We start from the raw sequence: 26657 nt of genomic DNA, 5'->3' as shown, positions 1-26657 counted from the left end.
TCAAAAGTATTTAAAGAAGCTTAATTACTTTCTTTAAGAGACCGGAGACAAATTCAATTGTCAAAAAAGGCAATTTCATGGAACTTTTGACCTCTACAAACGTGACATCTGACACGGCCAATAATTATGCAAATACGCAAAATGGCAGATTACAATCTACTGTTGGTTGCAATCCCAGAAGATACCCCCAAATCTGAGCCTACAAACCAAACTTTACTTTGATATGATTTAGGCCGCAACTTTTGAGATATTTTCCCTCAAATCTTCCTCACTTTCAGGGTTTGGATTAAGCCTGCAAAATAGGTAGTCCGTGAATCACTGTAAGTTGAACATGTTTTTTATTAAGCCTGTGAACTATCGAAGTTAACTAAAAAAACTGAATCGAACAGATTTTTTGTGCGGTCGTTCGTTTGTTTGCAACGCGCTTTTCAAAATCCATCAACTTTAGTCTTTGAAACAGTCTCTGAGAGGCCGAGACTAGCCTCCCGCGCTCAATTCGTTTTTGGCTTGTAGCAGAGCTAAGAATAAGAATTTGAAAACAAAAAAAGCGATTTTAGTATTTACCTACTTAAGCTTCTTCACCGACAAAAAATAAAGGAAACATTTTTATTACAGATTCACTCCACTGCATAATAAGCAAATAATGAAATGAAATAAGCTAACACTACTTTAACAAACAAACAAAAAAAGAAAAAAAAAAAGTTGTGGAGAAGGAGACAACCAAAAGCACCAATGCGCCATACTAGGGATGCCCCCACTAATTATTTTATAAGAAAAATATATACAAATAGAAATATAAATGTTCTAGTTATCCTTAATAAACCTTAACACATTTCTTTTTAAAGTTGCAATACTGTTTGATTCTCTAATATGATTGGGTAAACCATTCCATTCATCTACAACACGGTTAAAAAAACTATATTTAAAACCATCAGTTCTACTAAAATTAATATTTTTTGTCGCGAAATCGAGTGGACCGCTTTTAGGGAGACTGCCTCTTAAGTATCTCCAGTCGCGGATCCCGACCCTCAGATAAGGAGGGCCCGGTCATCCCGACCCTCAGATAAGAGGGAGCCCAGTCTCAAAAATAATTTTTTCGGCCCTTAAGGTCGCAGTTTGGTCTAAAAATAAGGGGGAGCCCGGGTCTCCCGGGCCCCTCCCCTGGATCCGCCACTGATCTCCCCATACTCGCAAAACAGCTGCCACGAAACCCCTCTTTGGTCGTTGTTATAAATCGAAAATGTTTTCATATTCATTGTATTTTTATATTTTAAGCTTGTTGCATTGGGTACGTAGAGGGGTAGCCTGCTTAGCAAGCGTTTCCATGCGGTTTAGGAGCAAAGAACGAGGAAAGAGAGTCAAAATGGGGCAAGTAAAAGAGCGGGGAGGGGGTGGGGAAGAAAGGAAGGAAACGCTTGCAGACAAACCCCGCGATTTTGAAAACCGCCCACTTGGCCTGTAATGCCTAAGTTCGCCTACCGACATTTGATGCTGTCATCAGCTGTCAAAATTGACCAATAAAATGTTTAGCCTTCCGTGGAGCGGAAATGAACTTTAGAGGACGTGTGTGTGAAAACAAATTTTTGCTTTGTATTTTTGTACGCGTGGACGGCGTTAATGTTGAAATCTCAATGAATCCGAAAGATCAGTGCAGGCTTTGTACCTTTGTCATATCAATCCGTCTAAAAGGAAGGACCGCAAGAGTGAGGTTTTGAATTCTTAGATCAAAACCTCCCGTTCTTCGGTCTTTCGTTGCTCCGAAACCAAACGGAAACGCTTGCTACGCAGGCTAGTGGAGGGAAGGATTACGCACTTCCTCTTGGTATGTGATTATCTGTAAAGCCACCTCGCCACTGTGTGTCTGGTGGCTATATGACATCCTATATCCAACGCACGTTTGTAAATTATTTGGTTAGTGGCTCGAACACACGAACTGTCTCTCCTTTCTTGTAAACTTGCCGTGTTAAATAAATAAATAAAAATAAATAACGATTTGCAGGTAGCACATCCACATAGTGGTTCTTCGTCTGCCTGATTCCTGGTCGAACTGGAATTTGGAAATGTTGGTTTTTGAGGAGAGGGGAAAACCGGAGTACCCGAAGAAAAACCTCTTGGAGCAAGGGAGAGAACCAACAACAAACTCAACACACATATGGCGTTGACGCCGGGATTTGAACCCGGGCCACATTGGTGGGAGGCGAGTGCTCTCACCACCGCGCCACCCTTGCTCCCCGGCACGCTTGCTCCCCGTATAACCCATGTGAAGACTCCCCGTCAGTCAACTCTTGATCTCTTCACCTGGAAGTTTTCTTCATTTTCTCCATAATAAATGCTAACAGTTGATCCTCAGCTGCCCTCTGCACGTTTGCACTGTAATGCACATGATCTAGTGTGCCATCAGGATATGAAGCGGTCATTGGATACACTTCCAACACAGGAATACCGGCTTGGCACATGGCGTTAGTCGCGTATTTATGAAACAACTCCAGTCTCTGATGATAAAAAAAATCACATACATATCACACAACGACAATTACAACTACTTTAATGATAAATATGACGATAACAAGACAAATAACGACAGTTATTAATTAAATTAATTACTATTCGTTCAAAATATTTCTTCTTTATTAAGGGACCGTTCATTTTTTATGAGAGAGGGGGGGCTGGTGGGATTTTGGGGGGGGGGGGCACTCGAAAAAAATTGGCTTGAAAGGGGGGGCCAGCCGAAAAAAAAAATGAAGGAAAGGGGGGGGGGTCGGACGAAAAAATTAGATTAAAAATAGGATAAGAGATGTTCACAAATCGAAGAAAAATTGTGCTCTTTTATTTCTAACAAATATGCTAAAACAGTTCCAGGGTAACAAGAAAACTTCTCAACAGCTTTTATATTTTATAAGGACAGTGAACATACCATAATAACAGTCTTGAATAGCAACAACTTTCTTTTCATTCATTGTGAAACCAAAGTTTCTGGTTGACTATCTCCAGCATCTTGAGGTCATGGAGTTTAAAAAAAAGAAGAGACTGGCGGAAAGGGCAAGGGAAAGTAGGGAGGCAAGAGAAAAGTCCTATGATGATTATCATTGGGCTACTTTGTGCGAAGATGCCGCCAAGCTAAAAAAGCTCCGTGTACCAGAATTGAACAAATACTTACAACATCATGGGCTATTAAAACAGCATCAGAAGAGCAGCAAGAATGACAAAGTGAAGACAATTATGGGACACTTCCTGCAGATGAATACTCTCAGAACAGGTCAAGCCGAAGTGAGAGGCAGCAATGAATCAGGTCAACTAGACAGCAGTGGTGAAAGCAGTGAGGGAGAAGAAACTGATGATGATTACAAGAGTGATGCCCCTGACTCTGAAGACGGCTCAAATGATGTTGTTCTTGCTTTTATCGCCTCAGACGAGGAATATGTAGACGAGCGGCCAGCTACAACACGCTCAGGACGAGCAGTAACAAGCAGAGCTGAAATTGACTTTTCATTCTTTTGAGTGAGGATTTGTTAAAAACAGCTTTCTAGCTTTCAGCTTTCTTTCACTAAATTACGTGAAATGTAACAAAACGAAATTTTAATGCAGTAACTTTTTTAATACCTTATGTATTTTTTGTATTCATGGGGGGGGGGGGGGGCTTCCAAAAAATTACTCTGATGAGGGGGGGGGGGACATGCGAAAAAAATCGGAAATTGGGGGGGGGGGGTCATACAATTTTCAAATTACACTCCTCCAAATCCCACCAGCCCCCCCTACCCCATAAAAAATGAACGGTCCCTAATGGCCTTTAATTTCCCGGCTGATTCTTTATAACTGCGGTATACCATACTCCATCTCATTCAAAAGTTGTTCATATATATAATAATGAAAGTAGCTATAGGTAATGAAAACATCGTGAAAAAGCTATTGAAATTTCTTTACACAACAACAGACATAGAAAAGTGCAGTTTTTATGGAAGGCATAATGTTATAATTAGCAATTATTAAGTGAGGATATATAACAATTTTTCACCGAAGTGCGCGGCGAGGTAAATACCACTGCTAGCCACCTCCACTTCGGTGAATAATTGTTTTAGTATATTCTAAAACAGTGAGATATTTGAGCACAAAAATGATGATTTTTAACTTATTTACTGTTACCAACGATTACAATTCATTGGCGCGCAATGACCTAACGGCCGTCACGTTTCTTGCCGACAAATAAAACTTTTCAAGGCATTTGTTTGGCTATGGCGGGAAAATTTCTTCAAAAGGAGTTTAAAACCATTTTGTAAATCAAACAGACAACGCTTCACCTGTTAAAACTTCCAAACCGAATTTCGTCACCTTCTTTGTGTATTTCGGGAACAGCTTGTTTCGATTATTTGTATTTAAATTTCTTTGTCTATTACGGCAGCAAACCGGGATCCATTTTGCTCGTACCTTACACGAGTTCGGCGTCACTGGCTTAGGGTTGATTTCCAGTGTCACGTAATCTTTACGTGCGTACGTGCGTAAAATTTACGTTCGCAAACAAAATACAGGCAATGCATGAAAGGTCGCTCGTAAGCGTAAAAGTTAAACCTCGCTCAACTTCTCGTTTAAGCTCAGTACTTTTTATCTTGCCTCTATTTTATTTACGTGATTAAAATTTACGTGCGTTAACATGCGTAGCGAAAAACGCGTCAGTGGAAATCAACCTTTAGAGGAACTGGACGCGAATCAGTGAATAGCACTGTTAATCCAGAGGTTGAGTAGCCAATCAGAGCACGCGAAAAACACTATCCACTGTTTTAGTATATACTACGAAGAATTATGCAGACCTAGGAGGGTAATATCCACCAAGGCCAAAGAATTAGCGGGGGATATTTGAGCCAATCAGAAACGGCGAAATATTTTAAATGAATAATACTTGCTGTTATACCTGACGAGTATGGAATCGCCAACGAGTCAAATTCTTTGGATAAGTCTTTTCTTTTTCAATGGATGTTGTTGTTTTCCATATAACAATGGGTTTATTATTGTTTTGAACGTCAACCTTTCTTCTTAACAGCATTATCACACTATCCACGAGGTCTCTGTAAGTTGTGAAATTAAGTGACATTGAGTAATGAACGCCAAGGTTAAATAAGAACACACTGTTTTGTCTTCTCATGTCGGGTGAATCAAGAATGTTCGTCAAATATTGAAGGAGAACTGTTTTGTTGAAATCGTTTGGACGAAACTTTTCACGGGCTTCTTGCACGCTAGTAAGCTGAAAAAATATAAAAATATACATGGTTACAACATAAAATTTAGAAAAAATTGGCTTCATCCCTCTATCTGTTTCACCAGATTCTCCCGAAACGAAAAGATCATTTGAGTCTGCGAAGAAAAGTGTTCAAAACCAATTTTTTCCTTAATTACTGCAAACCAGACCTTATTCAACGGTCGTGGCTCAATCGAAGAATTCTTATCCAGTGACGTTATTACCTCTATTAAACCGCCACTTTGTTTAGGGATACCAGAGCTGTGCAATAAAATACATTGTACATGTATTTTTCTTGTCACAATCATTTTTTTCTTTCTTAATTTAATTTTTCGGTTGCTGAAATTTGCATTAAACAGTCAACATGTGCTACATGGTCAAATGGCCAGAACCCAAGAGTTTCAAGCTTCTACCCCTCAGGAACGAAACAATATAATTGGTTGATTGGGGGTGACTGAACAGCCGTTATTTGCGCCGTTTATAAATATCGACCATGCCGTAAATGATCTAATGGACACCGGGGGAGTCCATTTAATTTTAGGAACCCAAGCCGGGGCTTTTAAGAGATGGGAGGCGTTTAAAACTTGAGGCCTTTATTCTAGACTATAACAAACTTTAGAAAACTAATAGGTTTTCGGCGAACTCACAACAGTATATACACAGTCAGGAGGCTACATAGAGCGGTTTTCACTTGACTGTCGAATTGGGATTGGTTTTGGTTTTACTACGTCCTTTGGTTGGCTAGTGTATTTACTTTGGTTTTGGTTTTATGACAGTCAAGTGAAAACCGCTCTACCCCGTCCATCCATTGATATGTCTTATTGTCCGGGGCGTCTACTAAGGAGGAGGCCTTTATTAACTGAAAGAGTGGAGTCTTATACAAACTCAAAAGTGCTATAATATAATAGAGGGGGAGTTTATTAGACAAGAGGCGTTTATTCGAGAGAGGAAGTCTATCTGGTCATTTACGGTATTCAGTTTTAATTAACTTAGGTGGAATACGTACTCTGTTGCTTCATACCTCGTATATCCACATATATGAATGTTTGCATTTTTTGAAAATCTTTCTACAAATTCCTCGCAATCTCAGTGATTTCAGGAAATCCTTAGCTACGGAATCACCATACATCCACAGAGTATCTGCCCTCGTAAAGGATGAATTCTCTACAGCTGCTGTTGTGTTATCCTCTATAGAAAATAGTATAGTTGTACATGAAATAATTAAAAATATCCTATATAGAACACACGCTATTTAAAAATGGCATGGTTATCATTAGTAAACAAAAAAAAAATATATATTAGTGAATATGGTCTACTAGAAGAGTACAAGCCATTTAGGATGCTACATTTGAGATCTTCCAGTAGAGTACATACCAGTATACGGCCGCCACAATCCGTCGACCCATCTACCAAAACCGTTTTGTAGCAGGTTACAAGTGATTCCACAGGCTTTTCCTGTAACTATAGAAGATATGATATGATATCAAGCAAGGATATCAATATGATTATCAATTGTTTCGAGATGTCCACATACCAATCTAGCCATGTCATTGTTTGAAACAGATTAAATCATTGTTTTTCGCATCTTAGCAAAGAAATTAGGTTCATGATGAAAATACTAACTTTTCTTTCGACACAAATATTTGTATACAAATGCTCCTGTGGCGTTATTCTGTTTCAGTCTCTGATATTAATTTCCTTCATATGGTTTGGGCTTAGGGCCAACTTTTCAGCAGCTGACCTCGAGTCCTTGACTGATCTCGCTTTTATAGGAAGACGTAATAAAGGCAAAAGCGTTATGATAGCTTGTACGTCAGGTTGCTGACAAAAAAGGTTAGGGATCTGAATTAGAGTCGTTCAGCTAAGCCGTTCCAAATTGATACAGTCCACTTTAATGGTTCGGTACTGATTCATGGTATCGTGCTTATCATGTGAAACATTCTGCCTCGATCCGGTTCCAATAACAACGTAGACTTTTACCTGGTATAAACTCCTGTGTGCCATGCGAGTTTTCAGGGACAGAAAAATTAATTGCCGTTTTTCCTCCAATCGGTTCCAATATGTAGTCATCGCCAATGTATCCCAAGATCCCATCTGGCTGGTATTTTCCTTGAACTGTCCCTGTTTTTTTGAGGTATTAGAAATATAATTGTTCTAACTATTGCCTAATAAGGTAATCGTTTTATGTCAAGAACGTTTTTCTGGATATTAAGACAACCCTGAGCTAAAATCAAACTTAGGGTCTGTATACAAGATGCCGATGCGAAGCTCAGGCCGTATTTAAGTGAACAAAATCCAGCAGGAAGAGAAAGTCTTCACGGCATGAGCTGCCTTAAATTCTGCTTGAATGAAATATTGGTAAAGAAAATTATTTTAGTTTCAAACCTTTTATGAACCAGTCCACAGGCGGTTCACGAAGGCCGTCACAAAGAGTGAAATCCAGGGTGATCTGGGCGGAGTAATCACCAGGTTCCATAACCAAAAATACCACTTCATACATTCCGTTGTGATGGTCCCACACTTGTGGCGCAAGGGATGCTGGGCCTTGTCTGATGTACACTCGCCACGCATCGCCACCAAAATTTTTATGAACGCCATCTCTTGTAACAGACTGAATGAAGAAACGACTGAAGTGACCTAACAGGAAACGAAAATATACTGTTAAGAAATATTCATTGTATAAACTGAATACTCAAATTTACTCTAACATTTTGGACTAAGGCAGCGTGGCCGAGTGATCAGCACGGAGGACTCGCAATCCAGCGGTCCCGAGTTCGGGTCCCCTGACCAGTAATTGCATTTATTTTTCGGTCTTTCCGGCTTCAAATTCTTGGTCACGATTGTAAAATAGCCATCTGGTGCTGACTATTGCCTGGGGTTCTTTGTAGTGTTATATTTCATTTGCATTATTTGTTTCAAATAATCTGGGTGGAATGCCTGGAGGTATCTGGTGAAGCTAAGTGTACTTTCACTTTAAAAAAGGCATTAACAATTAACATTGCGTCGCTTAAGTTCACAACTTGATGTAAAAAGAACTGAAAAGAAATACTGCAAATTTTGGGGAAGTACATTTAAGTCTTTTGAGTACGACCAAAATCCATTACGTTTTTCATTTTATATTTACACGTAGTACATGTAATCCCACAGAGGTTTTGATAATTTTACTCGAGAAAGCAAAACTCTGAAGAATCCTGGAAGAAGTACTGAAGTGACGTCATCCTCGTTCAAATGGGCTATCGAGCGCTTCTGACTTTTATTTCAAAATTTTGCTCGGGGGACTCTGCGTTTGTTATATTCGTGCCTCACAAATGCTTCAATGAGGGGCTTATAAAGAGGGGAAGTGTGACGTCTCAAAAATTCAAATTTGTGAATATGGAATTGGTTCCTTATTGGTTTGCATATCCAGAAAGGCTTTATATAAAGTCATTGAAGCAAAACAGTGCTTATACCCCCTCCCCCCCACCCACAACAATTTTACAGTACAAATGCTTATTTTAGGCCACTTGGGCTTTTTTTTTGTTTTATCTGGAAATGCCAGCCTATCCTATAATTTTACAAATTTAGTTTTTGTGACGTCATCACTTCTCTTCTCTATTCAATAGCTCTTCTCTCTTTCAATACCTTGGAGGAATGTTACAAAAAAGAAGGTTCAAGAATTTGTATCCGTTATTTACCTGCAGGTTGTATCTCCCATTTCGTAATAAAACTGTTATTCGCATCAGTCCTCAATTTGGAGTTGACTTTTCGTTCGTTCCAGGCTACTTTCCCGGCACACGGTTTAACCACTGTCTCCCAGTCTATCCGCCATCCTTGCATTCTACACCACTGTTGGTGAAAATGTCGTATGTCGTGTTCATGGTTTTCAGAGAAAGGTGTATTGCTCCCGACCAAGTTGTATAGTATCGATATAATATGGAAGGTTAATATAACAGTGCCAAGGAAGATGGCTTTTTTGACGGAACGTTCATTGAGGATTTGAAGAACTTGACATCCCATTCCTAAAAGTCAAAATTTAGAGAGTGAAAGAAGTGATTCTAAGTGGCAAGTGCAATTAAACAAAGAAAGGCCAATATGGCTCTACTGCAGCTTCCAAGACAAGATGTAACACAGTCAAATTATCTAAATTATCCCACATGCGAAATTAAGAAAAAATTGCCAAGACAACTGTCCCTATATCTCAATGCCAAGATGGCGTCCAGTTTAAAGAAGTTGCTAATGAAGATATCCAGGCATTGAAAAACACTGTACAAAAGCTAAACACACAAAAGAGGACAATTTTTAATGGCAAGAAGGATTCCAAAGGGTTAACTCGGGATTTTGTGTGAAATTTGTCACCCATGATATCAATAGGGAATGAAATGGTTTTCCTTATCATAGGAAATTAACGCTCCATGAAATTAACGCGAATCGTTAAAATTCGCGTTAATTTAAGTCGTGTTAATTTTGTTGATCGTAATTTCCGCGACGTTAATTAAGTACAGCGTTAATTTCCGCGCTCTTAATTTCCAGTATTTTAACCCCAATTTTGGAACCTGTCCAGACATTCTTGACACTTAAGAAACATTAACTACAAGCTTTCTTTCTTTCCATGTACCCTTTATTTTTCATCTTTCCGCAAAAGCTAAGGCGAAGGTTTACAATATTTCGAGTTCATCTATGTCGTTGTCCCTGCCAGAAGTGATGTCAATATCTTCTCCTTTGATTTCGGCCACCAACTGTGTCTTAATCGCGTTAATTTTCATTTATTATGAAATTCTACCTCCTCTTTCGCGTTAATTTTATTTATTCGAAAGTCGTTTTCCATGAAATTCAATTTAACTCACGTTAATTTCCAATGCCTTAATTTCGTGGAGCGTTAATTTCCTATAATAAGGTATTCGTAAATTTAGAAAATAATATCACTTGCATTTTATCCAAATTCTAATTTTTTCCCTCCACCAAAGGCTCAAATTTTATTATAACTTTTACAAAACACACGTGAAAATTACATCCTAATTTCCTCGTCACCATTTGATCACACATTTAACAAGGCAAGTGAATGAAACGTTGAGACTTCTCTGCCACGAGATTTTTAAATGATCACTTTCAAGTTTTTTGGGTAATCTCACAGCAAAGCTTCTGCAGTAACTGAATGAAAGACCAGGCCCATTTGTTTGAAAGGTGGATAAATCTCTATCCAGTGCATAACGCAATTTGTTTTAGTCCGCCTAAAACTTATCCGTTGGATAGTGGTTTATCTGATGGATAGCACTGTTCTGCGTTTGAACAACCGGGACGAGATGTAGTTTCCAAATTCACATTCTGTTTACTACTTACGTTCCCGCCAAAGGAGGATCAATTTTAACCCCACAGATTCAGGATTCAGCGAAGGTGCTTACGATTCGTCGAGAAGGTCCTGCCTCTGTTATTTGAAGAGTTCGGGTTTCAAAAACCGGGAATCAAAATAGACCTACTACTCCGAAACGTGTCTAACCAAACGGCGGTATTAGCGAATCCTTTTTGACCGGTACCTGTGGTGACTCCTATTATCATTCAATAGTGACATGAAAAAACCCTTGGCATTGAAAGTAATATCTCAGTATAAAGAGGTATGGCTGAAAATTTGAGCCCGATGCACCAGATACACCCTTTATATTTTTCCTTATAATTTCTCATAGGTTTTTTTGTGTCAATATTTTTTTGGCACAACAATGGATTGTGATCGATATAGATTTTAATTCATCTATACTCAACCAAATTCTCAACCTGCTTCAACCAACGGTAACTCGCAAGTACTTACGTATCAAGCTAATACTGACACAGACGGATAAGTTAAAGTTTGATTGGAATTCTTTGAGTCATTCATCAGGAGCTATAGCTAGGAAGTCATGTGAGATAAAGCGCGGCAACCTAAGCAGTCAGTCTTTAAATCTTGTGAGGGACACATTCTCACAACTAGACCACCCAGCTGCATCCATGATGGTATTAATGGATGTGTTAACTGATTTGTAGCAGAGGTGGCGGCGAAAAGAGTTATCAGAGTTCCTCATACCACTGACAGTAACGGTAAACTTTTAGACACCGAGAGAAGAGATTCTAGTTTATCCTCAATATAACCGTCTTTAGCTTGTTCCGTTTTCCACCTTACATGATGCTTTAAAAGCTGATCGCTAACGAGAACATTGGCCAGGAAATTAAGTCATTCCCACCAAAGCGTTCCGAATAAATGTATATCTGGCGCGAAGGGAATTCTTACAAAAATTATATCATTCAGTACATCTCTCCTGTATATAAATGATATTTATGATGAACAGTGGTGACAAAGGAACGGAAAGTTACTTGAGGTTCGAATAAATTAACACTCTAGGGGTGCGTTCCTTTGAGATGATCCGGATCAGGATCAGAGGAAGATCAAATGAACCGATGAATCCACTCTTGGTAAGGATTGATCGGTTCATTTGATCTGCCATGATCAGAGTGATCAAAGGAACGCACCCTAGGTGTGTGAACTAATTTCTATTTTGGTGAGCGCTTGACCGCAAAAAGTGTTAATCACCATGAAATAAGGCTCCTGGTGTGAGGCGGGATGTTTCTGGTAAGTTTTTGCACTCATTCTTTTAACTAATGTCTAGAGCAGGAACAACTGGCTTAGCGGCTTTTAACTACCTCACCATAATCGCAAAACAGCTGCCACGAAACCCCTCTTATTCTCCATGTTCCTTTAGACAGTATTATTGAGTCGTTATTGCTGTTGGTGGAGTCTTGCTTTGGGTGAGCTCTGTTTGCTGGGATACCCAATAATGACAATTCCCTGTAATTTGGGATAAATTTTGGCCACAAGAATGGCCTTTTATTTTATTTAAGCATAACAAGTTAGGAAAATCCGGATACACAAAAAGATTATCCCAGCAAAGGTTAGGGTACATCCGCCAAACGGGAGAGGTCTTGTGCCTCGCTTTCATGTCATAAAAACATAATAATTTCCCGGATGGCAGGAACGCCCCCTACCCAGTAGCTGGAGAAATGACATCAATCAGTCACATTAAGCATAAAGCCATTTTCTTGGTCGTTGTTATAAATCGAAAATGTTTTCATATTCATTGTATTTTTATATGAAAGGCCTTTTTCACTCAAGCTTATTGCATTGGGTACGTGGAGGAGAGGATACACCGTAACGCATTTCCTCTTGGTATGTGATTATCTGTAAAGCCACCTCGCCACCGTGTGTCTGGTGGCTGTCTGCCATCTCATATCCAAGGCACGTTTGTAAATTATTTGGTTAGTGGCCCGAACACTGACGAACTGTCTCTTCTTTCTTGTAAACTTTCCGTGTTGCTATAACCCATGTAAAGACTCCCCGTCAGCCAACTCGTGATCTCTTCAACTGGAAATTTTCTTGATTCCCTCCATTATAAATGCTAATTAATAGTTGATCCTCAGCTGCTCTCTGCGCATTTGCATTGTAATGCACATGATCTAGTGTGCCATTAAGATACGAAGCGGTCATTGGATACACGTCCAACACAGGAATGCCAGTTTTGCACATGGCGTTAGTCGCGTATTTATGAAACAACTCCAGTCTCTGATGATAAAAAAAATCACACACACATCACACAACGACAATTACAACTACTTTAATAATAAAGATGACAATAACAAGAGAAATAACGACAGCTATTAATTTAAAAATTCGTCCAAAATATTTCTTCGTTTCTGATTTCCTTTAATTTCCCGGCTGATTCTTTTATAACTGCGGCATACCATTCTCAGTCTCATCCAATAGTTCGCTTCATAGTATTAAAAGTAGCTATCAACAATGAAAGCATCGTAAAAAAAGGTATTTAAATTTCTAAACACTAAAACAAAAATAGGAAAGTGAAGTTTTTATGGAAGGTATAACGTTATAATAAGCAATTATCAAGTGAGGATATTATACTCTAAACGTTACATCCCAAGGGAAACAGTTTGTCCTATTTTTCCTTGGCAAAACAAAACTAATTAAGTTCACAAAGAAACCTGAAATTGTTTTGTTATATTAATTATCTAACAGTAACCCAAACCCTACCCCTTAAGCCTTAAGCCTTAACCCTAACCCTAACCTTAACCCTAACCCTAACTTCTAACCCTAAACATAACCCTAACCCTAACCTCAACCCTAACCTCTAACCCTAACTTCAAACCCTAACCCTTAACCTAACCTCTAACCCTAACCGTAACCCTAACCCTAACTGCTAACCCTAACCCTAACCCTAACTGTAACCCTAACCCTATCATCTAACCATAACCCTAACCCTACCCTCTAACCCTAACCCTAACCCTAACCCTAATCCTAACTCTCTAACCCTAACCCTAACCCTAACCTTAACCCTAACCCTAACCCTAACCCTAACCTCTAACTCTAATTTCTAACACTAACCCTACCCCTAACCCTAATCCTAACCCTAACCTCTAACCCTAACCCTAACCCTAACCTCTAACCCTAACCCTAACCCTAACCCTAACCCTAACCTCTAACCCTACCCCTAACCCCAACCCTAACCCTAACCCTAACCTCTAACCCTATCCCTAACCCTAACCCTAACCTCTAACCCTAACCCTAACGCTAACCCTAACCCTCACCCTAACCCTAACCCTAACCCTAACCCTAACTGCTAACCCCGACGCTAACCCTAACCTAACATCTAAATTTAACCTCTAACCCTAACCCTAACCTAACCCTAACCCTAACCCTAACCCTAATCCTAACCCTAACCTCTAACCCAAACCCTAACCCTAACCCTAGCCTAGCCCTAACACTAAACCTTACCCTAATCCTAACCCTAACCCTAATTCTAACCCTAACCTCTAACCAAAAACCTAACCCCCACCCTAATCTAGCCCTAACCCTACACCTTACCCTAATCCTAACCCTAACCTCTAACTCTAATTTCTAACACTAACCCTACCCCTAACCCTAATCCTAACCCTAACCTCTAACCCTAACCCTAACCCTAACCTCTAACCCTAACCTCTAACCCTAACCCTAACCCTGACCCTAACCTCTAACCCTAACCCTAATCCTAGCCCTAACCTCTAACCCTTACCCTAACCCTAACCCTAACCCTAATACTAACCCTAATCCTAATCCTAACCCTAACAGTAACCCTTACTGTAAACTCTAACCCTAACGCTAACCCTATCCCTAACCCTAATCCTAACTCTACCCCTAACCCTAACTTCTAACCCTAACCCTAACCTTTTCCCTAACTTCTAACCCTAACCTCTAACCCTAACACTAACCACGAACCCTAAACCAAGGATTAGGAAAGAGAGTTAGTGTTAGAGGTTAGGGTGAGGATTAGAGGTTAGGGTTAGAGGTTAGGGTTAGGGTTAGGGTTAGGGTTAGGGTTAGAGGTTAGGGTTAGGATTAGGGTTAGGGGTAGGATTAGGGTTAGGGTTAGGGTTAGGGTTAGGGTTAGGGTTAGGGTTAGGGTTAGGGTTAGAGGTTAGGGTTAGGGTTAGGGTTAGGGTTAGGGTTAGGGTTAGAGGTTAGGGTTAGGGTTAGGGTTAGGGTTAGGGTTAGGGTTAGGGTTAGGGTTAGGGTTAGGTTAGGGTTAGGGTTAGGGTTAGGGTTAGGGTTAGGGTTAGGGTTAGGGTTAGGGTTAGGGTTAGAGGTTAGGGTTAGGATTAGGGTTAGGGGTAGGGTTAGTGTTAGAAATTAGAGTTAGAGGTTAGGGTTAGGGTTAGGTTAGGGTTAGGGTTAGAGTTTAAATTTAGATGTTAGGTTAGGGTTAGCGTCGGGGTTAGCAGTTAGGGTTAGAGTTAGGGTTAGAGGTTAGGGTTAGGGTTAGAAGTTAGGGTTAAGGGTTAGGGTTAGAGTTTAGGGTAGGGTTAGGGTTAGGGTTAGGTTAGGGTTAGGGTTAGAGTTTAAATTTAGATGTTAGGTTAGGGTTAGCGTCGGGGTTAGCAGTTAGGGTTAGAGGTTAGGGTTAGGGTTAGAAGTTAGGGTTAAGGGTTAGGGTTAGGGTTAGGGTTAGGGTTTAGGGCTAGGGGTTAGGGCTAGGGGTTAGGTTAGGGTTAGGTTTAGGGTTAGGTTTTAGGGTTAGAGGTAGGGTTAGGGTTAGGGGTTAGGGTTAGGGGAACCTAAGTAGTCAGTGTTTAAATCTGGTGAGGGGACACATTCTCACAACTAGACCACTCAGCTGCATCCATGATGGTATTAATGAATGTGTTAGCTGATTTGCAGCAGAGGTGGCGGCGAAAAGAGTTATCAGAGTTACTTATTCCACTGACAGTAAGGGAAACTTTTAGACAGCAAGAGAATAGATTCTAGTTTATCCTTAATATAACCGTCTTAGCTTGATCCGTTTTTCACCTTACATGATGCTTAAAAAGCTGATCTCTAACGAGAAAATTTATTGGCCAGGAAATTAAGCCATTCCCATTAAAGCGTTCCGAATAAATGTATATCTGGCGCGAAGGGAATTCTTACAAAAATTATATCATTTAATACATCTCCCCTGTATGTAAATGATATTTATGATTGACAGTGGTGACAAAGGAACGGAAAGTTACTTGAGGTTTGAATAAATTAACACTCTAGGGGTGCGGTGCGTTCCTTTGAGATGATCCGGATCAGGATCAGAGGAAGATCAAATGAACCGATGAATCCACTCTTGGTAAGGATTGATCGGTTCATTTGATCTGCCATGATCAGAGTGATCAAAGGAACGCACCCTAAGGTGTGTGAACTAATTACTATTTTGGTGAGCGCTTGACCACAATAAGTGTTAATTACCATAGAAATAAGGCTCCTGGTGTGAGGCGGGATGTTTCTGGAAAGTTTTTGCACTCATTCTTTTAACTAATGTCTAGAGCAGGAACAACTGGCTTAGCGGCTTTTAACTACATCACCATAATCGCAAAACAGCTGCCACGAAACCCCTTTTATTCTCCATGTTCCTTAAGATAGTATTATTGAGTCGGTTATTGCTGTTGGTGGAGTCTTGCTTTGGGTGAGCTCTGTTTGCTGGGATATCCAATAATGACAATTCCCTGTAATTTGGGATAAATTTGGGCACAGGAATGGCCGTTTATTTCATTTAAGCATACCAAGCTAGGAAAATCCGGATACACAAAAAGGTTATCCCAGCAAAAATTAGGGTACATCCGCCAAACGGGAGAGGTCTTGTTTCTCGCTTTCATGTCATAAAAACATAATAATTTTCCGGATGGCAGGAACGCCCCCTACCTAGTAGCTGGAGAAATGACATCAATCATTCACATTAAACATAAAACCATTTTTTTGGTGGTTGTTATAAATCGAAAATGTTTTCATATCTATTGTATTTTTATATGAAAGGCCTTTTTCACTCAAGCTTATTGCATTGGGTACGTGGAGGGGAGGATACACCGTAACGCATTTCCTCTTGGTATGTGATTATCTTTAAAGCCACCTCGCCACTATGTGTCTGGTGGCTGTCTGCCGTCTCATATCCAAAGCACGTTTGTAAATTATTTGGTTAGTGGTTCGAACACTGACGAAATGTCTCTTTTTTCTTGTAAACTTTCCGTATTGCTATAAGCCATGTGAAGACTCCCCGTCAGCCAACTCGTGATCTCTTCAACTGGAAGTTTTCTTCATTTCCTCCATCATAAATGCTAACAGTTGATCCTCAGCTGCTCTCTGCGCATTTGCATTGTAATGCACATGATCTAGTGTGCCATTAGGATACGAAGCGGTCATTGGATACACGTCCAATACAGGAATGCCAGCTTTGCACATGGCGTTAGTCGCGTATTTATGAAACAACTCCAGTCTCTGATGATAAAAAAAATCACACAAACATCACACAACGACAATTACAACTACTTTAATGACTAGGGTATCTAAAAGATAGTAATGCTGCGGCACATTCTGTTGATACTGGCATTAGTTAGGCAGTGAGACTTAAAAGAATCAAAAATGACATTGAATGTCCTATTTACATGTTGGAAAGTACTAGAATAATTACTATCAGTCTATAGAAAGAACTCGTGGGAACGTTGTTTAGAAAATGATCAAGTGGTTATTAACTCTGGTTTTCCCACAGTAAATTGTAGGAAATAATAGAAATTCAGATCGTTTATCCATATATTTAATATACGGTGCACGATATTTTCTCTGGAAACACAATACTTTTCTTGCTGTTTGTTGCATTTTATTAAGTAACAGTTATTTAACTATATATTTGTAGAAAACAACACCACAAAAAACGGAAAAAAAAAAGAAAGAAGGAATAAATAATTCAGTGAGACTCGAACCCGGCACCTCTGACTTGACGCGACTACACCTAACCACTGCACCACATAGACTGATTACGTAGTGTGTAAGAAAAGTCTTTCATTTTATTCCTTTTCGATGAAACTTCCGCCGGCAAGAATATCGCCAGCCGCATTAACCGAGCTATTAACAGTGAAAAAACAATGTAAACGCATATTCCATGGCAATAAATGAATGAAAGAACATAATTATGCTTTTCAAAACGCCGATACGCGTCCTCGTCTGCAAAGTAGGACACAAAACATATGTTTTGTTATCTCGATTTCCGCTGTTATTTTGAAGCGAATGGTCAAAATCACATCCATTTTCGGCTCATACAGTTTCTTAAGAATAGCATTGCATGAAATTTTCTCACTTTCACATCACCTTCTAGCAAGCTGGAATTTGTATATCCCCCGTGTTGCGGAGTCCAAGAGCGAATGCTCATCTTCTCGTCAGGTTTAACACCTGGACGAGTCAAAAAGGCTCTTGAATTAAAATCTAATCCCCAAGTTAACCATCATACTCATCTGAAAGACTCCTGCGTGTCTTAAAATTTGGTAAGACCTCTAACCGCGCTGTAGAAAATTTACCACAAAGTCTGAGCAGCGAACGATGCACTCAACTTCCCCGTGTTTTTATTTGAGTTGTTCGTGGCGCAATGCACTCTGGTTAAATGCAATGCATTGTGGTAAAAAGTGTGGTTAAATGCAATGCATTGTGGTAAAAAGTGATGAATTCGAGAATTCGTCGCCCCTTATATATTTCTTTTAAATCCTGATTATGTTGCTGCTCGCTCCCTTCGGTCGCTCCGCAGCAATAAAGATGACAATAACAAGAGAAATAAGGACAGCTATTAATTTAATAATTAATTACTATTCGTTCAAAATATTTCTTCGTTTTTGACTGCCTTTAATTTCCTGGCTGATTCTTTTATAACTGCGGTATACCATTCTCAGTCTCATTCAATAGTTCGGTTCATAGTATTGACAGTGGCTATAAATAATGAGAGCATCGTAAAAAAAGGTATTTAAAGTTTTTAACACTAAAACACACATAGGAAAGTGCAGTTTTTATGCAAGGTATAACGTTATAATAAGCATTTATTAAGTGAGGATGTTATACACTCTACGTTAGATCCCAAAGAAAACAGTTTTATTTTTCCTTGGGAAAACAAAACTAATTGGGTTCCCGAAGGAACCTGACATTTAGTGTTTTGTTATATTAATTTTCTAGACTTTCACTTCAACAGCAACAAAAGAATAACCGGAGCGAACCAAAACAGTCGACTCGGTAGTTATAACAACACAAATTTAATTCTCAAAACTACTGAATGGATGATTTACAAAGTACTTTCCTTATATTATCTGCATCTTTTTCCTCCACTAGCTACTGTTTCCCTATCTGGGATAACTTTAAAAATCGTTCCTTTTTGCTTGGGCCTTCGTGTTTGTGTTGTTGTGTTCATTCACGAAAAAGAAAACTGGCAGTGGTTTTCCCACCTTCTGTCACGCCATTCCACCGTGCTTAAATCACGTGCTGTAATGTATTCGGAGCGCGGTACATTTCTTAATGTATCACGATCGGGTTACATTTGATTTCAGTCAAGGCCACGTAACCAAGAATCAACCAATGACAGTCCCTGTTTAGTTGAGGGAAAGTCTAGGAATATAACAAGAAGAATTATGCAGTATCCACCAAGGCCAAAGAATTAGCCGCGGGGGATATTTGAGCCAATCAGAAACGGTGAAATATTTTGAATGAATAATACCTGCTGTTATACCTGATGTGTATGGAATCTCCAATGAGTCTTATTCGTCGGAAGTTCTGCAAACATTAAATGAGTCTTTTCTTTTTCAACGGATGTTGTTGTTTTCCATATAACAATGGGTTTATTATTGTGTTGAACCTCAACCTTTCTCCTTAACAGTGTTATCACGCTATCCAAGAGGTCTCTGTAAGTTGTGAAATTAAGTGATATTGGATAATGAACGCCAAGGTTAAATAAGAACACACTGTTTTGTCTTCTCATATCGGGTGAATCAAGAATGTTCGTCAAATATTGAAGGATAACTGTTTTGTTGAAATCGTTTGGACGAAACTTTGACTTGGCCTCTTCTACACTGGTAAGCTGAAAAAATGTAGAAATATACAAGATTACGATATAAAATTTAGAAAAAAAATTGGTTCATCACTATCTCCCTTTCAGCAGATTCTCCCGAAACGTAAAGATCATTTGAGTCTATGTGAAGAAAAGTGTTCAAAACCATTTTTTTTCCTTACTTACTGCAAACCAGACATCATTAAACGGTCGTGGCCCCATCGAGGAATTTTTATCCAGTGACGTTATTACCTCTATTAAACCGCCACTTTGTTTAGGGATACCAGGTAAATTGTACATGTACTTTTCTTGTCACAATCATTTTTTCTTTCTTGATTTTATTCTTCGGTTGGTGAAACTTGCATGAAACAGTCAACCTGTGTTACATGGTCTGAAGGCCACAACCCAAGAGTTTAAACCTTCTAGCTCTCAGGAACGCAAGCAATACAATTGGTTGATCAGCCGTTATTTGCGCTGTTAATAAATTATCGACGATGCCGTAAATGATCTAATGGACGCCGAGGAAGTCTATTTAATTTCAAAATCCCAAGTCGGCGCTTTTAAGAGCTGGGGCGGCGTTTAAAGCTTGACGCCTTTATTGTACGACTGTAAAAAACTTCAGAAAACTAATAGGCTTTGGCGAATATATCACAACAGTATATACACAGGGGGCATCTAGTCCATTTATTGATACGTCTTATAGGCCAAGGCGTCTAATAGAGAGGAGGCCCAGTATTAAAGAGGGCCGTCTTATACAAACTCAAAAGTGCTTTAATATAATAGAGGGGGCGTTTATTAGACAAGAGGCGTTTATACGAGAGAGGAAGTCTATTTGATCATTTACGGTATTCAGTTTTAATTAATTTATGTGGAATACGAGCTCTGTTGCTTCATACCTCGTATATCCACATGTATGAATCTTTGCACTTTTTGAAAATCTTTTTACAAATTCCTCGTAATCTCAGTGATTTCAGGAAATTCTGGGCCACGGAATCACCATATATCCACAGTGTATCTGCCCCCGTAAAGGAATTCTCTACTGCTGCTGTTGTGTTATCCTCTATAGAAAATAGTATAGTTGTACATGTAGTAATTAAAAATGTCCTGTATAGAACATACGCCATTTAAAAATTGTATGATTATCATGAGTAACTATTGTCCAGTGGAAGAGTACAAGCCATTTAAAGGTGCTAAATTTGAAAATTAAAAATCGTCCAGAAGAACACATACCAGTATAAGGCAACCACACTCCTTCGACCCATCTACCAAAACCGTTTTGTAGCAGGTTACAAGTGATTCCACAGGCTTTTTCTGTATTAATAGAAGAATTATGATCATCAATTGTTTTGAGATTTCCACATACCAATCTAACCATGTCATTGTTTGAAACAGATCAAATCATTGTTCTTCGCATCTTAGCAAAGAAATTAGGTTCATGATGAAATTACTAACTGTTCTTTTCACACAAATATAAAGAAAAAAATTATACATGCTTTTATGGCACCATTCTGGCCCGGCTTAGGGCCAACTTTTCAGCAGACGTAATCGAGTTTTGACTGATCTGTCTTTTTTAGGAAGACGCGACGCAGTAAAGCCAAAACCGTTATGGTAGCTTATACATCAGTTTGCTTGCAAAAAAGGTTAGGGGTCTGAATTAGAGTCGTTCAGCTACGCCGTTCCAAAATGAAACAGTCTTCTTTACTGAATGGTTCGGTAGATTCAGGGTATCATGCTCATGAAACATTCTTCCTCGATCCGGTTCCAATAACAAGGTAGACTTTTACCTGGTATTAACCCCTGTGTGTTATGCGAGGTTTCCGGGACAGAAAACGTAATTGCCGTCTTTCCTCCAATCGGTTCCAATATGTAGTCATCGCCAATGTATCCCAGGATTCCATCTGGTTGGTATTTTCCTTGAACTGTCCCTGTGTTTTGAGGTATTAAAAATATAACTGTTCTAGCTATTGCCTTATAAGGTAATAATTTTATTCCCTATTTTTTATGTTGAAGTGACACTGTCACGACTTCAAAGCTTTTCTGGACATTTAGATAACCTGAGCTAAAATCAAACTTATCTCCACACAAAATGCCAATGCGAAGCTCAGGCCGCATTTAGTAAATGAATTCCAGCAGGGAGAGAAAGTTAAGTTTTCAATTTCATGAACTGCCCTAAATTCAGCTCGAATGCAATATTTTCATCTAATTGTGAGAGTCCCCAACAGGGTGTTTAAGAAAATTGTTTAAATTAGTTTCGAACCTTTTATGAACCAGTCCACAGGCGGCTCGCGAAGGCCGTCACAAAGAGTGAAATCCAGGGTGATCTGGGCGGAGTAATCACCAGGTTCCATAACCAAGAATACCACTTCATACATTCCGTTGTCATAGTCCCACACTTGTGGCGCAAGGGATGCTGGGCCTTGTCTGATGTACACTCGCCACGCATCGCCACCAAAATTTTTATGAACGCTATGTCTTGTAACAGACTGAATGAAGAAACGACTGAAGTGACCTAACAGGAAAAGAAAATCAGTCGAACCTCCATTTGCGATCGACTACCTCTCGTAAGCGACCACCTCCCATAAGCGACCGCCAATCCAAAACACCAAAATTTTCCCAGTCAAAGCCTTACAGTTGGAACCTCTAGTAAACGACCACGTCCTGTAAGCGACCGCGACCACCTTTTGGGACTCACGGTTTATGATTTTGCATGGTTTTTAACCTCTTGTAAAGCGACGACTTAAAGCATTCTCTCATCTCTATGTTCGTTATGTGCACTATGCTACTAAGACGATACGAAGAACTTTAGTGACAACATGGAACTACACATATTCCATCTTAAAGTAGATGTACCCCGAACTCTTCTTGGGAGAGGCCCCACGCAGTTCGATTCTTGTAAGCGACCACTCAGTCTTTGTATTTTGGGTGGTCTCTTACTGGAGGTTCGACTGTACTGTCAAGAAATATTCATTGTATAAACTGAATACAGCTCTAAGTTACTCTAACATTTTGGACTAAGGCAGCGTGGCCAAATGATCAGCGCGGAGGACTCACAATCCAGCGGTCCCGAGCTTGAGTCTCTTGACCACTAATTGGATTTGTTTCGGTCTTCCCGACGATTGTGAAATAGCCATCTGGCGCTAGCTGTTGCTTGTTGGGTTTCTTTATAGTGCTATATTACATTTGCATTATTTGTTTCAAATTATCTGGGTAGAATGCCTGGAGGTAGGTGGTGCATCTAAGAGCACTTTCGCTATAAAAAGGCATTTACCATTACCATTTTAACATTGTCGCTTAAGTTCACAACTTGATGGAAAAAGAACTGGATAGAAAAACTGCAAATCCATTTCGTTTTTCCTTTTTTGCATCTTTAACTTAGAAATCCCACAGAGGATTTAATAAATTTACACAAGAAAGCAAAACTCTGAAGGATTCTGGAAGAAGCAGTCACGTAGTGACGTCATCCTCATTCAAATGGTCTAATGAGCGCTTCTGACTTTTATTTCAAAATTTTGCTTGGGAGACTCTGAGTTTGTTTTATTCGTGCCTCGCAAATGCTTCAATGAGGGGCTTATAGAGAGAAGACTTGTGACGTCACAAAAATTCAAATTTGTGAATATGGGATTGGTTCAGTGCACATCCAGGAAGGATTTATATGGAGTCGTCGAAGCAAAACGGTGCTTTTAGCCCCCCCCCCCACCCCCCCACCAATTTGCTCTAAAAGGCTGATTTGTGGCCAGGTGGTCTTTCTCTTTTTGTTCTTTCTGAATATGCCAGCCTATCCCATAATTTCAAAATTTAGTTTTTGTGACGTCATTACTTCCCTTCTCTATTCAATAGAGCTTGCCTTTCAATACTTTAGAGGCCAATGTTACAAAAATGAAGGTTTAGGAATTTACATACGTTATCTACCTGCAGGTTGTATCTCCCATTTCTTAATAAAACTGTTACGCGCATCAGTCCTCCATTCGGAGTTTTCTTTTCGCTCGTCCCAGGCTACTTTGCCAGCACACGGTTTAACCACTGTGTCCCAGTCTATCCGCCAACCTTGCATTCTACACCACTGTTGGTGAAAATTTCGTATGTCATGCTCATGATTTTCAAAAAAAGGTGTCTTGCACTCAACCAAGTTGTATAGTGTCCAAAAAATATAGAAGGTTGTCATAAAAATGCCAAGGAGGATGGCTTTTTTGACGGAACCTTTTTTGAAGATTTGAAGAACTCGACATCCCATTCCTAAAAGTCAAAGTTTAGAGAGTGAAAGCAGTGATTGTAAGTGGAAAGCGCAATTAGACAAAGAAAGGCCAATATGGCGCTACTGCAGCTCCTTCCAAAACAAGATGTAACACTGTCAAATTATTCAATAGACTTGGCACGATTTTTTACGCCATCTTGACGAGTAGGTAAACGCGTGAGAAATTACAGTGTTTGTATGCTTATGGATCTAAAATAAAATACATTGTTGTTGTTGTTTGAGAATCTAATGTCGAATAATTTCCGTAGAACGGCTGTTCTGAAAAAAATATCAATTGTAAACGAAACTGCTTTACCCCGAAGGATTCTACTGAAAAAATTTGAGGGCGTTATATGCGCTAGAAGACCTAGAACCATTTTGTTAAATTTTCTATTCATTTGTCTTTAAGAAAGTGCCGGGAAAAATTACAGATAAATATATGCAAAATCTAAAGCAAGCCTCTGGAGAAGTTTAAGCACAGATACGCCCCCAAAATGTTTTAGTGCAATCCTTTGCTTTGTAGCTTTAATTTACAATTTACTGATATTTTTTTCAGAACAGCCGTTTTACGGAAATTATTCGAAATTAGATTCTCATACAAACACTGTAATTTCTCACACGTTTGCCTACCGTGACAAGGTCTATTATTCCCCATTTCGAAATTAAAAAAAATTGCTATGACAACGTTCGCTGTATTTTCTCAATGCCATGATGGCGTCCAGTTTAAAGATGATACGAATGAAGACACAGGGGCACCCAGTGGTAGTTGTCTGTAAACTATCTGTTCGAAGAAGCCTATACTAAATTGCCTACTGGTAGAAATTTCTATACACCTTGAGGAAGGAAGAATTTCTAGATAACCGTTCCATTCATGTACAATTTTCGAAGCTTATCTAATAAATTCCCTACGATTTCCTGAAGGTTAATTTTTTGCATTTCACTCCTCAGTTTAGCCATTTTTCGCACGAAAAGGAAACCTAAAATTTTCAGATTCGAAAATGCGATGGAAAGAGGAATCAGAAAAATTCTCATTTTCGCAAAATTTTAAATTGAATCTAAAAATTTTGGGAAAACAATTGCTGAAGTCCTGGTAATTTCGAAAAAACTAAAGTTGCCCTAGGATGACCGAACAGATATGAATTTTACAGCGCCGATTAGAATGTATTTCTAAAAAACTAAAAGTACTCTGAATAGCCTTAAAAGTGTTTTCAATGTATTTAGGAGGAAACCGTCGTTGGGTGCCCCTGAAGACACCCGGGCATTAAAAAACACTGTAGAAAAGCTGAACACACAAAACAGGACAACGTTTAATGGCAGGAAGGATTCCAAAGGGTTAACTCTGGATTGTAGGTGTAATTTGTCACCCATGATATCAATAGGAAATTAAATGGTTTACTCGTAAAATTAGAAAATAATTTCACTTCCGTTTTATCCAAAGTCTAATTATTTCCCTCCACCAAAGGCTCAAGAAATTATATATATTTCACAAAACACTCGTGACCATTTGATCACACAAGTGAATGAAACGTTGAGACTTCTCCGTCACGAGATTTTTAAATAATCAGTTTTAAGTCTCGCAGCAAAAGGCCAAAGCCTACAATAACTGAACGAAAGACCAGGTCCATTTGTTCGAAAGATGTATAAATCTCTATCGAGTGCATGACGCAATTGGTTTTCCTAAGACCTATCCTTTGGATAGTAGTTTATCTGGTGGATAGCACTGTTCTGCGTTCGAACAACCGAGGCCAGATGTAATTTCCAAATTAGCATTCTGTTTTCTGACAACAACTACTTCAGCGTTCCCACCAAAGGAGGATCAATTTTAACCCCACAGATTTAGGATTCAGAGAAGGTGCTTACGATTCGACGAGAAGGCGGTTCTAGCTCTGTTATTTTAAGAATTCGGGTTTTAAAAGCCGAGAATCAAAATAGACTCACTACTCAGAAACGTGTCTTACCAGTCGGTGATATTAGCGAATCCTTGTTTATATGTTGTGATTCCTATTATCACTCATAGTTACATAGAAAAACCCTTGAAATTGAAAGTGATTTCTCATTATAAAAAGCTTTCATGGCTGAAAATTTGAGCCTGATGCACCAGATATACTCTTTATTTTTTTTTTCAATTTCTCTTAGGTTTTCTTTGTATGGGTATTTCTTTGGCACAACAATGGTTTGTGATCGGTATACTCAAATTGCTACTATATCCTTCAACGAACGGTAACCCGGATGTACTTACGTATCCAGCTAATACTGCCACGGACGGATAAGTTGAAGATACTTTACCATACAGAGCAGTTACGATGTCCAATTGTTTTCTAACGTGGTTCAGCGTGGAGCAGTCCTTAGTGCTCCATGAAGTCCGACTAATCTTAATTCAATACGAATTTAAAGCGTGTATGCTCTTAGCTAGTTTCTAAGAAACAAATTCTATCCAAAAGTGCATGTTGTTTAAATCTAAATGTATCTTCAAATAGAGATCACTTACTCTCCCAGAAATAAAGAAAAAAACTCTTTTATTAAACCACTTTGCAAATACCAAATGGAGAAAAAAAGAGTAAAAATTGAAATAAAAAGGAAAATGCTTTCTTAAGAATAAAGACGTCTTGCTTCACCATACTGTTTGCACAAGTAAAGCGTCTTGCTAAAAAAATGCTTGCCATGTCAGCCCATGTTGCTTAGTGACTCAAATAATAAAAAGATTCTTACAATGAAGTGCATCTCATTATGTTAGGCCAATACGAGTTCTTTTGTGGGATATCAGCTGTTAATAATTTGGACTGTTGTTTCAAAAATAGTGGTCCAATAAAACTTTTAAGCACTGAAGAAAACTCAACTG

At 39.1% G+C, this 26657-nt stretch overlaps 2 protein-coding genes across 2 annotated transcripts; both read right to left on the bottom strand.

The window, feature by feature from the left end:
- Nucleotides 1–2294: 2294 nt before the first annotated feature.
- LOC140934631 (uncharacterized) lies at nucleotides 2295–9223 on the bottom strand. Its single transcript, XM_073384225.1, has 7 exons — nucleotides 8902–9223; nucleotides 7613–7864; nucleotides 7202–7348; nucleotides 6602–6688; nucleotides 6249–6415; nucleotides 4904–5233; nucleotides 2295–2492 (listed from the first exon to the last, which is right to left on the bottom strand). The coding sequence occupies exons 1-7, from the start codon at nucleotides 9221–9223 to the stop codon at nucleotides 2295–2297; spliced, it is 1503 nt and encodes a 500-aa protein (XP_073240326.1).
- Nucleotides 9224–16231: 7008 nt separating this feature from the next.
- Nucleotides 16232–26126, bottom strand: LOC140933493 (uncharacterized). The gene is made up of 8 exons (XM_073383068.1): nucleotides 26058–26126; nucleotides 23497–23820; nucleotides 21845–22096; nucleotides 21372–21512; nucleotides 20818–20898; nucleotides 20484–20647; nucleotides 19270–19617; nucleotides 16232–17006 (listed from the first exon to the last, which is right to left on the bottom strand). The coding sequence occupies exons 2-8, from the start codon at nucleotides 23816–23818 to the stop codon at nucleotides 16809–16811; spliced, it is 1506 nt and encodes a 501-aa protein (XP_073239169.1). The 5' UTR covers nucleotides 23819–23820; nucleotides 26058–26126; the 3' UTR covers nucleotides 16232–16808.
- Nucleotides 26127–26657: the final 531 nt, after the last annotated feature.

Source organism: Porites lutea, chromosome 4 (genome assembly GCF_958299795.1).
Source record: "Porites lutea chromosome 4, jaPorLute2.1, whole genome shotgun sequence".
Taxonomy (NCBI): Eukaryota; Metazoa; Cnidaria; class Anthozoa; order Scleractinia; family Poritidae; genus Porites; species Porites lutea.
This window is presented reverse-complemented; position numbering and strand designations above follow the sequence as displayed.

Coding starts and splice junctions, on each gene's coding strand:
- LOC140934631 (XM_073384225.1), bottom strand. CDS start 9,223: ATGGGATGTCAAGTTCTTCAAATCCTCAATGAACGTTCCGTCAAAAAA. Junction 7,349..7,612: donor TGTGGACTGGTTCATAAAAG/GTTTGAAACTAA, acceptor TCAAAAAAACAG/GGACAGTTCAAGGAAAATAC. Junction 2,493..4,903: donor GGCGATTCCATACTCGTCAG/GTATAACAGCAA, acceptor TTTTATCATCAG/AGACTGGAGTTGTTTCATAA.
- LOC140933493 (XM_073383068.1), bottom strand. CDS start 23,818: ATGGGATGTCGAGTTCTTCAAATCTTCAAAAAAGGTTCCGTCAAAAAA. Junction 20,648..20,817: donor AGTGTGGTTGCCTTATACTG/GTATGTGTTCTT, acceptor TATTTTCTATAG/AGGATAACACAACAGCAGCA. Junction 17,007..19,269: donor GGAGATTCCATACACATCAG/GTATAACAGCAG, acceptor TTTTATCATCAG/AGACTGGAGTTGTTTCATAA.